At 41.0% G+C, this 14,315-nt stretch overlaps 1 protein-coding gene across 1 annotated transcript in view; it reads right to left on the reverse strand.

Annotated features, from left to right (window-relative positions):
• Window positions 1–14,315, reverse strand: part of LOC132873918 (nck-associated protein 5-like) — an 88,201-nt gene that overhangs the window by 25,422 nt on the left and 48,464 nt on the right. The window contains exons 6-8 of the mRNA XM_060909743.1: window positions 5,415–8,140; window positions 4,851–4,983; window positions 397–475 (exon numbers count right to left, since the gene is read on the reverse strand). Coding sequence (XP_060765726.1) covers window positions 397–475; window positions 4,851–4,983; window positions 5,415–8,140 — 2,938 coding nt within the window. The remainder of the gene's footprint in view (window positions 1–396; window positions 476–4,850; window positions 4,984–5,414; window positions 8,141–14,315) is intronic.

Genomic DNA, 14,315 nt, shown 5'->3' on the forward strand with positions numbered 1-14,315 from the left:
GTTCTGTTTGGAAAACAACATGAACTGGGACAGTGGACACGTGTGTGTGTGTGTGTGTGTGTGTGTGTGTGTGCGCGCGCGTGTGTATACTGCATGAACCAGCAGAAAGCTACAAATTAGCATGTTAGCTTTTTAGTGGTTATGTGTTAGTGCTGTACATAAATGAGCACACACTGTTTTAGCAGTGCATTATGGGAAATATATACAATAAGAATTACATATATTAACCAATCAAACATCTCCTTAGAACAGTGTGTGTGTGTGTGTGTGTGTGTGTGTGTGTGTTTTGCAGTTTGGGACGGAACTGTAAAATGGTTGTAGTAAGTAATGGATGCTAGTAATAGGACAAAATGTCCAGTAAAAACCCGAATCAAGGATTTGGAAATCTGTTCTCACATTTAAAGTGCTGCGAGCTGATGGACTCAGGCAGGCTCTCATCAGACGTCACGTCATCACCTCGGCTCGATTCTGAACACTGAGAGAGAGAGAAAGGAGGTGGAGAATGAGGTGGAAACAAAGAATATTTCATCTTCTTCTTCAAGACACACGATGGCCATGTGACATTAACAACTTTCATGACACCACACACGGTTTTATTCCACGCCACTGTACTCAGAACCCGGGAAAAGACGACGCCTAATACGAAAAAATGTGCAAAAGATCCAACACCCAAATCACAAACCCCAGTCGGAAACTCAGAAATTCAGGCTCCACTTTTGCAGCTCACTCACTTTTTGCTTCAATTTTTACTTCATAAATTCAGATTTGTAACTTAATTCCGGTGATGTAGGAGCTAACTGTACCAGACAGAGGAGTGTTTTTGTATGCGCTAGCTGATTAGCCATCTCGCTAACCCTAACCCTGTGGGAGAATTTCATAAAGACAAAATGCAGGTCTGCATGATTTTTAATGAAATGTGGATTTTTCACCATTGAAATATTCTGTGTATAATATTAAACAATTGTTTAATACAAATGTATTCCTTCTGACTCAAACTGCATGTATTTGGGTCATTTTAATATTCAGTTGCATCTTTCTGACGTTGATTCTTCTTTTTTCTTCTGTAGAACCGCAAGCTTCACGTGTTCTATCTGTGTCATGTGGTACAACATCTCTGTGCTGACTGTTCACCGTGAATCAGGAGGAACAGCTGCACTCTGATTTATTCAGTGATCGGATGGCATACATGTCAACCTAGACGGAATGTCCGTATTTTATACGGATTTGATTCAATAAGCATAGTATAGGGGCGTACAAATAAAGTTATACGGATTCTTTAAAAAAACTTCAATATTTATTTAGAGCTATAATCAATTCCCACGATGATAAAAGAGCGCATAACATTTACAAACGTACTGTACACCACAGAAAGCACAGACAGCCAGTAAAGAGTCTTATGAAATCGCGCGTTATCTTGTGGTAGCGAGACTTCGTTCCACTTTTGATCATGCGCACACCGCATTGCGAGAATCCCGCCAACCGGGAAGTAACATTTTGTTTGAAACGCGTATTTCCACCTGAGCGACTTTCACTAGCGATTGAAAAGATTCTGAATGGGCACTCCAGCAAAGAAATTCAAAGCACAATACAGCGGTAGGTTTCTCCCTGTGTAAAGTCAAACTGGTTTTTAATGGTGTTTGTTTACATTTGGGAAACACAGGGGAGAAATGTGTTTAGAAAACTGGAAAAAAAGTGTGTGTTTGAAAGTGAGATCACTGCAACTCAGCTGATTGGCTGGAATGAGCATTGCCAGTCAGCTGATTATTAATTGCAGCTGGGCTCGTTGCAGCTGAGTGTGAGCTGCAAGCTGAAGGCTCACAGGTGTGTTAATCAGCTGATTAGTTGTGGGGTGGTGGGAGACTGGTAAGAGTTACTTTAAAACTGTTGTGCTTCTGACCTACTCGAGCTAACACTGTGCAAATGTGGCATTTGGGAAACTGGAGAGGCAGCCGGTAAGCATTTGTATTTTGTTCTGCTTTATTTAATGTTGAAATTTATTGTGCTGTTTCTCTGTGTTTGGTTGGTATTTGCTTTGACAATGCGTGGCCGTGCAACAGTGTTGGGTGTTGGGCTTTCTATCTGAACACACGCAGCGTAGTGTTTGTACTCCATTGTTGGCGTCTTATTGTTGTGTGGTTAAGTATAAACCTGGGCACAGATTCCTTCATTGCAAGATTTATCTGCATTATATGGTATTGGTAGTTGCAGTGGATTTGTGGGCTACTTAAAGCAGCTGTGAATGGCCAAATTGAGCGTACTGCTATGGCTTGTGTGGTTGTATTGGTTCTTCTGGTAGTTTATTTCCTTGTGATTTTAATGTGTATACTAAGTAGTTAAATCTCATTTTTCTACAGTCATATTTAAGTGTTATCTGGTTTGTAGTTTAAAATATTTATTCTCATATGTCTATTTTGCATAAGTATTTAAGGAGGCATATTTGCATAGTGCATTTCTACATGCGTATTTTGCACAGAAGCATTGCATTTTTGCATTTTAACTGTTAATAATTGTTGTTGTGGTTTTTCTATTTTTATATTTTCAAAGGTTTTTCACCTAAAGAGAAAATTAAAGACAAAGCTAAAGGAAAAGTGTTAAGAGCTAAAGAGAGAACTAAAGACTTAAAGTGCTAAAGACCTGTTAACTGTTTCTACCATCCACCTGCCATTGCAATTTTATGGATGTGCCTTGAACTTTAATAAAAAGAGAAAAAAAGAGGAAACGGAAACAGTTGTCTTGTCGAATCCTTTGAGTGAAGTCCAGTTACCCTAAACCTCCACCAGATGCCACAATCCTTTATTCAAGTTGGGGAAATTGCACAGAAATAACCAAACAAAACTGACACGACTTGACACCCTGAATGGAAGGACCTTTTCAATGGCATAATCCAACCGGCAGCCTCCAAAAACGAAGAATACGCACACTGCACACTGTGTGTGCGTGACATCAAAGTTGCAGCATTGGGAGTGTATGATGTGAAAGAACATTTCAAATCGAAACTAAACATCAGGGGAATGCAAGCCAAAGGCAAAATCAGCCACTGATGACAGTATTTGCACGCTCAAAAACTGATATGCCAACAACTGGAAAAGACAGAAAACACAAGGTAGTGGGCGTTTTAGTTCAAGTTAGGCAGTGCTCTGTTTACCCCACAGTAATGCTGACTGTGAGAGAGTTTTCTCTCAAGTCAGGAAGATACACACAGAGAGCAGAAAGAACCTGAATGCAGACACACTGACCTGGCCTACTGCAGTGTGAGATCAACACAGCTAGACACTTGCTGTGACATGCAGCCTAGTGAGGTATTGGTGCAGAGCGCTAAAAAAGCTGTCATGGAGTACAATTCAGAACATTAGAGTGACACTTTGTGTTTTTGTCAAACATTGTAGCTTTGAATTCATTCTGAAGGTTTATTGTTATTAATATTGAATAAAAAGTAACTGGGATATATCATTGTTAATTATCATTCAAATTTTAGGTAAATTATTTTAATTTGCATCTTATACGGATTTTATAAGGGAAATAAGGATTTTGGAGGTTGGTTATACAGGTTTGATTGACCAAAGGTTGACATGTATGGGATGGAGCTGCAGAATTCAGTTCGCTGTGGGTTGAATTGTTTTTCTGAACGAGAAGTATTGAATAAAATGTAGATCAGAAGTCCAAAGTAGCATCTACATAATCCCAGAAATATCTGACTGTTTCACTCTGATCAGTGTCTATGCTGTAAATGAGGTCAGAAGTTTGGCGTAACTCTAATATGCTCCTTTGTTAGCATGTTTCCAGTAAACTCCAGCAGTTACACTAATGTCTGTTAGTTAGTGTTTTTACTGTCACTCAGACGTTTAATATGATAGAGGTCTCTCAGGAAGTTAGCAGAAATTAAACGACTTGACAGCCACACATCGTTCATGACACCATGTGCTTGACTGCATCAATAATTATAGTGACTCACAGCAAACAACATTCACAATGTCAGTCAACTCCCAAACGCAATTTCCCAAACAGGCTTATGAGACAGTGCAATAACACGATTCAAGCCCAAAGCAGTCTCAGTTCATTAGTGCGGCCATCCATCTGCGCTTTCATATAAAACCAAAAACACACCAGTGAGTAATAAACATTCAGGCAAAAGTAGCAGGGAGAAGACAGACCGCGTCTCACACCGTCTCAAGGTCAGGTGCCATGGCCGTCCACGTAATAGAGTTCTCTATGCAACCACAGATTGGACTGTTCGCTTCAAATTAACACTCAGTTTTATCAAAAAAAATCTGAAAGACTTTATAGCAAACTACAAGTTATAGGGTAGTATCAGATGAAGTGGCTTTAAAATTACAGCATATAAAGAATAAATAAAAGCGCGAGAGGATCAGGGGATTTAGTCATATGAACCTTGTTGCTTCTCTTGGGCTCTAATTGACGAAATGAACACAGGGCTAACGTTATTTTATATGTTTTAACAAGCTGCAGAACAGTACAGCTAATCATAGCTTAAGACTAGCTAATCATCTGAGTAACTCCATCCTCTCGGGGGCACTAAGGAGACCCCTGAAAACTGTTAATTCACAGTAAGCCATGGACTCTGTGCTTGTGACCGTTGTACTATTTTGGGATCAACGGCTTCAGATATGGAAACAGAATCGTTCTGAATTCTGGCAGCAATGTAAAATATGAATATCATTATTGTGATTTTTACCACAAAGCAGTGCACACGTTGTTCTGGTCTCTTGGACAGAGTTTAAAGCAGCTCACACTCTGGACAAACGTACAGTCTGGAAAATACGGTACTTCGTGTATCTCCCCTCGATTGGAATTACAATTACAATCCCCATTCAGTGTCAATCAGTATTTACTTTGATCTCCTCCCCGCTCCTGGTTTGACGGACAGAGCTTTGCTGATGGCCGAAAACAGGACGTGACCTTTTCGAGTCGAAGGAGAGACGTCTGTGCATGATGCCAAAACTGGATGCTCCTCTGTCATCCACCCTGTGAGGAAATACAGCATGCAAATTTAATTTAACACAATGATACATCAATAAATCTTCATTAAGCAGGAATGATGATGATTAAAGCACAGAGAAGTTTAAAACCCAGTCAATAACATCAGGAGTTTGTTATTAATTGTTAATGACCTGGAGGCAGGTGCCAATATTCAATTAGTGTATTATGAAATGTAATAATTGCCAAATGTTTGAGCAAGATTTCCAAAACGATCACAGTATTTATAAAAGCTCGTCATGTGAACATAATTTTTCGATTGTTTTTTTTTTTTCCAGAGAGCATGCAGTTCTCCTTCGAATGAATCCACAGTAAATACCAGGACAGGTTTATGTGGATTGTTAAAGAATTTAAGAGATCATGTAACCCTGCAGCACCTGTCTCAGCACCTGTCTATTTTCTCTTTTTCACTTCGTTACCTGTTCAGCAGTTGTTGCATGAAGCTGTCACCCGTCACGCCTGCGTACATCAGCGATAATTGACCTTGCGTTTGGTCCACGATAACTTCACACGAGCGTCCTCTCGCTGAACGATCAAGAGGAATTCCGACTCCTTTCACGTACACCCTTTCATCCTCCAAGGCCTTTCGTAAATCCTCAGCCTTCTCCATGAGCTTTGAGATATTTAAACTTTCTGCTACCTTCCTGGACCCTCCTTTGGCCCCTGAGATGTCTTTCGTTCCTGAGGAAGTGGACGATGAAGATGCATTTGATTTGATTTTGGACATTTCTGGTTTGCGACTCAGGGCAGGAAGCTTGCTTTTCTTCAATCCAAACCAACTCGCAATCCCATTGGATGCTCTCTGTTTTGTTTCCACAGCTTGTCCTCGATCTTGTTCTTGCAGTTTAAGCACGTTCTCCTGGATTCCTCGCATGACCTTCTGCTCAATGGAGGACTGCGGGACAGAAAGTCTCTTGTCTTGAGCAGACTTGGCTGAGTCGAGTGCAGATTTTGATGGAAGGGGAGGTGGGAACGTGTCTACATGTGTAAAAGTTTTTTTCTTCCCAGCTGTGAGTTTGGGTGACAGATGCTTCTGAAGGTTCAGATGCTCTTCCTGAACTGGTTTCACTCCTCGAGGATAAGAAGAAGCATTTCCAGCCTTGGACGGAGACTTGGATTGTCCTCTGGTTGGGCTGCTTTGGGGACTTGGTACTGTTTTGTTCAGGGGCTTGGAACCCTTCCCATAGCTTCGCATTACTACAAGGGTTTCACATGAGGTTGTTGATGGCATTCCAGCTCTGGTCTTTTGACTGTCTGGCTTTGTGGTGTACTTCCTGTCTGCTACTGCTGATGATGCGTGTATCTTAGGATAATTACCAAAGCTATTTTTAGGATAGGATTTTCCTTCGAGTGAACCGGTGTGTTTTCGCTGTTCCAATGTGATTCTCTCGATTTGTCTTTCTGCTGTTTTGCTTTGTTCTCCTTTCCCAGTGGATGCAGCAGATCTGCTAACATTACTTTGTGCTCCCCTTTTTACTCCTGGGTGATGCATATCTTCTACATTCTGCAGTCTTCCGAGAACCACCAAACGGTCTTTGAATGGGTGATAACTCGCCTCACTGTAGCTGCTAATGATTTCTCTCCTGTCTTGCACTGATGGCTGTCTGTCTCTTCTCTTAACCACGACCTGAGACGCGCTCGAAGAGCCGCCCTTTGGAGATGCTCCTGGAGGTTCTCTTTCATGATATCCATCTTTCATGCTGGGGTAGCTCATCCTCTGGGCTTTATCTGCAGAAGATGACGAGTTTGGGAGACTGAAATGGTGCTCAGGTTTTTGCCAAACTGGACTTTCTGTGTCTGTGTCCTGATCCGATGAGGAGGAAGAAGAGTCACTTGTGCTCGTTGATGAATCTGAGGAAAGTGGATGAAGGACCTTTTCATCTCTCCAATTCATTTTTTGCTTTTCAGAAAGTTCTGTGGTGTCTTTGGTAGGTGTGGTGGAAGGACTAACAACATTTTCATAGTGAGGTGCCTGAGCACCTGCTTTAGAAACCTTGCTCGGTTTAGGGGCAGAGTGGCTACTAAACTCTGGATCTTTTATAGGGACGGATGATGTTTCCTCAGGATTTGGTGGAGATGTCGGAGCTGAATGGGTGCCAGGGTGCAGATCTGTTTTAGAGCAGGAAGTTTGTTCTGTTGTGGTCGCCTTCCGTGTCTGCATTTCATAGTTATTCCTGCATGGGATTTTTGACTTTCGTGTCAGCTGAGGACTCAAGCGAAATGCATTGTTCTCAGATGCTGAAGGTATCTTGAGCAACTTCAGGAGTGTTGATGTTGAAGGTTTGGAAGCTGGACTTTGCGTAGAATTTTTTTCTGTCATCTGCTGCTGTGAAAATGCTGAAGTACTTCTCTCAGGCAATGAAGCTGAAGAATACAATCCAACTGATGGCTTCTTGGAGACTATAGTTTCTTTAGTGGTTGAGAAGTCTCTATTGCAGAGTTCAGAATCTTGTTTCGCAGATGGTGTGGCAACTTTGAGAGACTCCTTCATTTTCCCCCCTTTTGGTGATGGAGTAGTTTCAGATTTGTTATCGTGGTGATATTTAGTGGTACCTTTTGACTTTGTAGGTGATATCTTGCTTGATTGTCTTTTTTTGCAGTCTTTCTTTGGATCTTGTGAACTCGGTTGATTGGTTTTGTCCATAGCTAGAGTTTTTTCAGTGCTCTGTCCTGAAGTGCCACGTTCTTCTGACCACATTTGTCCTTTTGTCTCTTCTTTACCAGAACCTGATGACACACTGAGTCCTTGATTACCTTTAAGCAACTCCAAGCTTGATCTCTGTTGGAGGATAAGACAAGATGGACAACCTCCAAAGTTTAAAGATGCATGACTGCCTTGTTGTCCATCACCACTGCCATGAGTGTGTTCGTGAAGATCCGAATCTGAACTGGACTGTCTACACTGGTGTTGATGTGGATTCGGGTTCACCATGCTTGTCACCTCAGCTGGAAAAAGCGACTGTGTGTGACGATGATGATGATAGCAAGCAGATGGATGAAACTTCAGGGGATCTGATTCCTCCAGCTTACGAAGAACTTCCAGGATGTGTGCTTTTTTCTTGAGGAATGGAGACATGGCCTCCATGGATGACGATGAAGCTTCAGTTGCGCTTTCTGTGATGTTTTGTGCACATTCATCATCGTCCTAAAGGAAAAAATAAACAAATCTTTTGCATTTTTGCTGTTACTAATTTGCCATAAAGTAGCATTGTTGTAAACATGCTAACCCAAAATAAACAGGCTATCTACAAATGAACGTTTTAATTAGAATAAATAAGCATCCTGGCAAACAAATAAGAGTTAGAGTAAATAATGCTAAAATCACATGTAGTTTAATGTAATTTATTCTCCTTCCCTGTTAAAATTAATAATTATTTTGCTCGGGCTGCACGGTGGTGTAGTGATTATCTGACAGGGGTCTTCCTGTGTGGAGTTTGCATGTTCTCTCCTCGTGTCTATGTGGGTTTCCTCTGGGTCTCTGGTTTCCTCCCTCAGTCCAAGAACATATGGATTTGGTCAATTGGCTAAATTTCCCATCAGCGTGAGTGTGAGTGGCTGTGTGTATCTCTGTTTTAGCCCCACGATAGACTGGAGGCCTGTCCAGGGTGAGCCCTGCCTCGTGCCCAATGTCAGCTGGTTTTGGCTTCAGCTCACCCACAACCCACAGTGGATAAGTGGAAAAGAAAAAGAACGAATCACTGAATGAATGATTTTGCTCACTCAGAGGGGAATAGTCATTTTAAAGCACTGATAAAAGTGATAAAGTCACTTGTAGTGTGTTTAATCTGGAATCTCTCAGTGTCCTGGTGTAGAAAATCACCACGTTTCTCTTTGAGAATGAATAAACGAGGACTTTGTAGAAGAAGAACACAAAGAGAGTGACTTCAGTCTCACATGAGTGGCCTTGACGGAGCCACCGGCTTTATCTTTAATTAAAGAAGCAATTAATTTTCTAATCATTTGGAGAAAACGTGTCATTCGCTCACCACTCTCTTCCAGACGGACCGAGACAATCTGCACAACACACTCGTACTGTCAGCGCAACCCGAGGGGAATTTTTACGTCCGCAATCCACAAGAGGAAACGGGAATGAGTCGCATTTCAACAACACTGAACAGCTTAATCACTGAGATTAAGCATGAATTTTAAAAAATAAATTAATAACAATAATTAGCGTACTTACTATGATGCTAGTTTGTAGATTAGCGTGTTTACTATGATGCTAGTTTGTAGATTAGCGTGTTTACTATGATGCTAGTTTGTAGATTAGCGTGTTTACTATGATGCTAGTTTGTAGATTAGCGTGTTTACTATGATGCTAGTTTGTAGATTAGCGTGTTTACTATGATGCTAGTTTGTAGATTAGCGTGTTTACTATGATGCTGATTAGTGTGTACTATGACACTGTTTTTAGTGTTTTTACTAGCACTATAAAAAGGCAGAATTTTGTAAGCTTTTATTACATCCAAAATTATTTTTATTGATTTTAAATTAATTTTGTTGGTTTAATGGAACTTTTAACATTTAAACAGAATATAAATCTGTCTCATGTAGAAATGATGATCATTAATGATGGCTTTCTGCACTTTTCCATCTCTCTGTCTGTCTCTGTGCGCACATATAATCTGATTCTGATCTGATTTGGGCAGTGATTGGATCAAAGGCAAAAAGGTGAACATCTGAATTGTGCTGTCTGGGGTTTAACATCATCACACCGAAACAAATTCAGTTATGATGTTCGAGATAATTGTGAGATTTTTTATGCGACTGCAATAAAAACGAGAGTTTATTGTGATAATGGAGAGAAAATGCTGAGTGTAAAGATCATAAACACGAGAAAGTGAAAAAATTAAGCTGTCTTAAGAGAAAGAGATAAAAGGAAGCAGGCAAGGTCTCTCTCTCTCTCTGTGTGTAGGGGAACAAAAGAAATCTATAATCAATTTTACACCTCACACACTCACACGTACACCTCAACAAAGCAATTTGAGGAGAAATGACTCTGTGTGTGTGTGTGTGTGTGTGTGTGCGCGTTTCCTCCTCAGACAGGGAAATAAAGGCAGTCTCACTGCAGGTGATACTGAAGTGAAGTGCAGTTTCCACACAGAAAGGGAATGAGTTTGTAAAAAAAAAAGCACAGTAATTAAAAATACGAGTGTTTTCATGTCAGTGTTGAGTCTTAAATCACGGTTCACACTCCAGAGGAGGAGATCTGTCGCACTATTGATCAGAACACTGCAGTAAGGAGCTCGGGTTCTCTCTCTGAGGCTGGAACACTTATCCAGACCGTTTCTTTAGATTTTATCACAGTAAACTGAGGCATTTTTTCTGAACTCCTGTTTTACTGTGTGTTCGTGCCAGTGATGATGGAGAGAAACCCAGAACCACAGCAGAACTGTAACGCCAGAGAGCCGACTCACGGCACGTAGGAGGGAAATGAGAAACTGGGAGAATGAGAAAACCACCAGCTTTCCAAGAATTACAACATACATCATGTTCTTCTGCGTAAATTCAGTTCTGACATGACTGTGTGAGAGTCAGAAACTTGAGCCCAAAAGTTACAACCCTGATTCCAAAAAAGTTGGGACAAAGTACAAATTGTAAATAAAAACAGAACGCAATAATTTACAAATCTCAAAAACTGATATTACATTCACAATAGAACATAGACAACATATCAAATGTCAAAAGTGAGACATTTTGAAATTTCATGCCAAATATTGGCTCATTTGAAATTTCATGACAGCAACACATCTCAAAAAAGTTGGGACAGGGGCAATAAGAGGCTGGAAAAGTTAAAGGTACAAAAAAGGAACAGCTGGAGGACCAAATTGCAACTCATTAGGTCAATTGGCAATAGGTCATTAACATGACTGGGTATAAAAAGAGCATCTTGGAGTGGCAGCGGCTCTCAGAAGTAAAGATGGGAAGAGGATCACCAATCCCCCTAATTCTGCGCCGACAAATAGTGGAGCAATATCAGAAAGGAGTTCGACAGTGTAAAATTGCAAAGAGTTTGAACATATCATCATCTACAGTGCATAATATCATCAAAAGATTCAGAGAATCTGGAAGAATCTCTGTGCGTAAGGGTCAAGGCCGGAAAACCATACTGGGTGCCCGTGATCTTCGGGCCCTTAGACGGCACTGCATCACATACAGGCATGCTTCTGTATTGGAAATCATAAAATGGGCTCAGGAATATTTCCAGAGAACATTATCTGTGAACACAATTCACCGTGCCATCCGCCGTTGCCAGCTAAAACTCTATAGTTGAAAGAAGAAGCCGTATCTAAACACGATCCAGAAGCGCAGACGTCTTCTCTGGGCCAAGGCTCATTTAAAATGGACTGTGGCAAAGTGGAAAACTGTTCTGTGGTCAGACGAATCAAAATGTGAAGTTCTTTATGGAAATCAGGGACGCCGTGTCATTCGGACTAAAGAGGAGAAGGACGACCCGAGTTGTTATCGGCACTCAGTTCAGAAGCCTGCATCTCTGATGGTATGGGGTTGCATTAGTGCGTGTGGCATGGGCAGCTTACACATCTGGAAAGACACCATCAATGCTGAAAGGTATATCCAGGTTCTAGAGCAACATATGCTCCCATCCAGACGACGTCTCTTTCAGGGAAGACCTTGCATTTTCCAACATGACAATGCCAAACCACATACTGCATCAATTACAGCATCATGGCTGTGTAGAAGAAGGGTCCGGGTACTGAACTGGCCAGCCTGCAGTCCAGATCTTTCACCCATAGAAAACATTTGGCGCATCATAAAACGGAAGATACGACAAAAAAGACCTAAGACAGTTGAGCAACTAGAATCCTACATTAGACAAGAATGGGTTAACATTCCTATCCCTAAACTTGAGCAACTTGTCTCCTCAGTCCCCAGACGTTTACAGACTGTTGTAAAGAGAAAAGGGGATGTCTCACAGTGGGAAACATGGCCTTGTCCCAACTTTTTTGAGATGTGTTGTTGTCATGAAATTTAAAATCACCTACTTTTTCTCTTTAAATGATACATTTTCTCAGTTTAAACATTTGATATGTCATCTATGTTCTATTCTGAATAAAATATGGAATTTTGAAACTTCCACATCATTGCATTCCGTTTTTATTTACAATTTGCACTTTGTCCCAACTTTTTTGGAATCGGGGTTGTACATCAGTGTTTCTGAGGAAAGTTCCTGGTGTTCAGAGTCGCTTACGTGGCTGCTTTATGTGGCTTTTCTGAGCTCCACATTCAGATTATTAAAATCACCTGCGTGGAGTTCATGTCTCCCATGGTACCAGATTTGTCTTGAATAGAAACAGATTCCACTTGCATCTAGAATGCCACCTTTAATCACACACACTCACCTTTAATCCTGAAAAAAAAATCAGTGATAGAAAATGCATTGTTTTCCCAATTCAGTCAGTTCCCAACTCAATCCCCACCCACCCATCAGCTCCCCCGTATCGTATGACGGATCGGGTGAAGGCTGACGCATGCGTCCTCTGATGCACGTGAACTTCTGTCTTCTGTCACATCTTTTCAAGATGCTGCTCAGGCTACAACAGAACGGTGTAATGGAACTCAGAGGAAAGTGCTATCTACCCTCTTCCACATACAGACATGATTGGCTAATGGAATATTTAACAAAAAGATCCCACCTGAGATTTCAAAGCAATCTGTTATTTCTCTTTTACGTCTTTTTTGTTGTTGTTGTTGTTTTTTTACTAAAAGGAATGATCACACCAAATTTCAGACCTGAAATCATAATCTGGTCAGTAAAGGAGTTAGTGTTTGGTTTTTTTTTTAACCTGTCCTTTTGTAACTATTGCATAGAAGAATTCATGCTGTTGTTTGTTTCATTTCACCACAGAGAACGTTTAGATCACATATTTCTCTTCTGGAATAATGTGTCTGTTCTTTGAACTGATTGTTCCTTCAGTATACAGAATATTTAACTCATTAAGTATTAAATGTTAATGCAGATTACGTACTTGCAGTTGTTGCGATGAAGGTCACATGATCCCTAGCGCATGTACTTTTCCATGATTGGAATCACTTCTGAGCGAGAATAATTAATGTGAGCGTTCCTCCTCCATTATGGACAGAATTAACATTCACCTTACACTGGGGTTCCTTAAGCCCGGATTAACTGATAATCCAGAATCATTTCCCGATCCTAGCAATGAGGTGGTTATGAGTTACATTTCCTGTGTAATTCAGGGTCCAGTGAGGGTTGGAGCTAACATTATGCAGGTGGACAGAAGAATTTGTTATGGTGATAAATCATTGTTTTTCGGTATTGCGATTGTTTTCTGACCACTTTCGTAGTATTTTCTGAAATAAAATCATTCCACCTGAAAAATAACAAACCTAAAGACACTGTGATTGAACACTCTTTAGAAAAAAAAGAAAGAAAACAAAAATGTTGTGATTTTGATTTGTTTACAGCATATTCAAGTGTTCCCACTTTCAGTCGAATATGCCTCCGTGATTGACAAGTGAGAGAGGGTATGCCCCTCCCACCCAGAGAACACGCCCAGATTTACTCCTTTGTCTCCCAGGCCCAATTGGTAAGAACTAGTTTGTGTCGCATGGCTGAGCAGCGAAAGGTCCTTTATTGAAGTTTTTCACCCACGTGACCAAGTCATGTGATGCATCGTTAGGCTGCTATTTTGGACATCACGGCTCGAATCAGTTTGAATGCGAGGAAGGCGACAAATGAATCAGTTTGAATGCGAGGAAGGCGACAAATGAAAAACATAAAAGAAAAAGGAGCGAGATACAGAAAACACCTTCACCATCCAGCGACGTAGGGCATTTACAGGGCGAGCAGAGGGAGAGGTATTTGCAAAAATTGAGGTTAGCAGGCTTAGAGAACGACGTTTACCTGCTTCCACCAGGATTGTTCACTGACGTACGGAAGTACACGAAGCCCTCGTCTTTACCTGACTTCGGCCCACATGATCTGTATACCTATGTCATTAAAAACCCATCGCCATACACAGGTATTGATCTGAAAGCGTATAAGAGTTTGGATGCCTACAAATATTTTGTGTCAGGCTGGGTAACATGCCTACATCAGCGGGTCGTCCCTGGAGCCGGTGGTCGCCATCTGATTACAGCTAAGGTTTGTTCACATTTTCATTTACTTTCGGTCCTCAGGATAAACAAAATGTTATTAAATGTCATTGAAATAACTTCTTAGTCTGTTGAGACATGGCCCGTTATAAATTTGCTGTTACCAGGCAATGACCAAGAACTGTATTATTAGGGTCGTGTCTGTGTTGTAGCAGTGCACTAGCAGCTAGCTGTTAGCACTAGCT

The sequence above is a fragment of the Neoarius graeffei genome, chromosome 26 (assembly GCF_027579695.1).
Source record: "Neoarius graeffei isolate fNeoGra1 chromosome 26, fNeoGra1.pri, whole genome shotgun sequence".
NCBI classification, from domain to species: domain Eukaryota; kingdom Metazoa; phylum Chordata; class Actinopteri; order Siluriformes; family Ariidae; genus Neoarius; species Neoarius graeffei.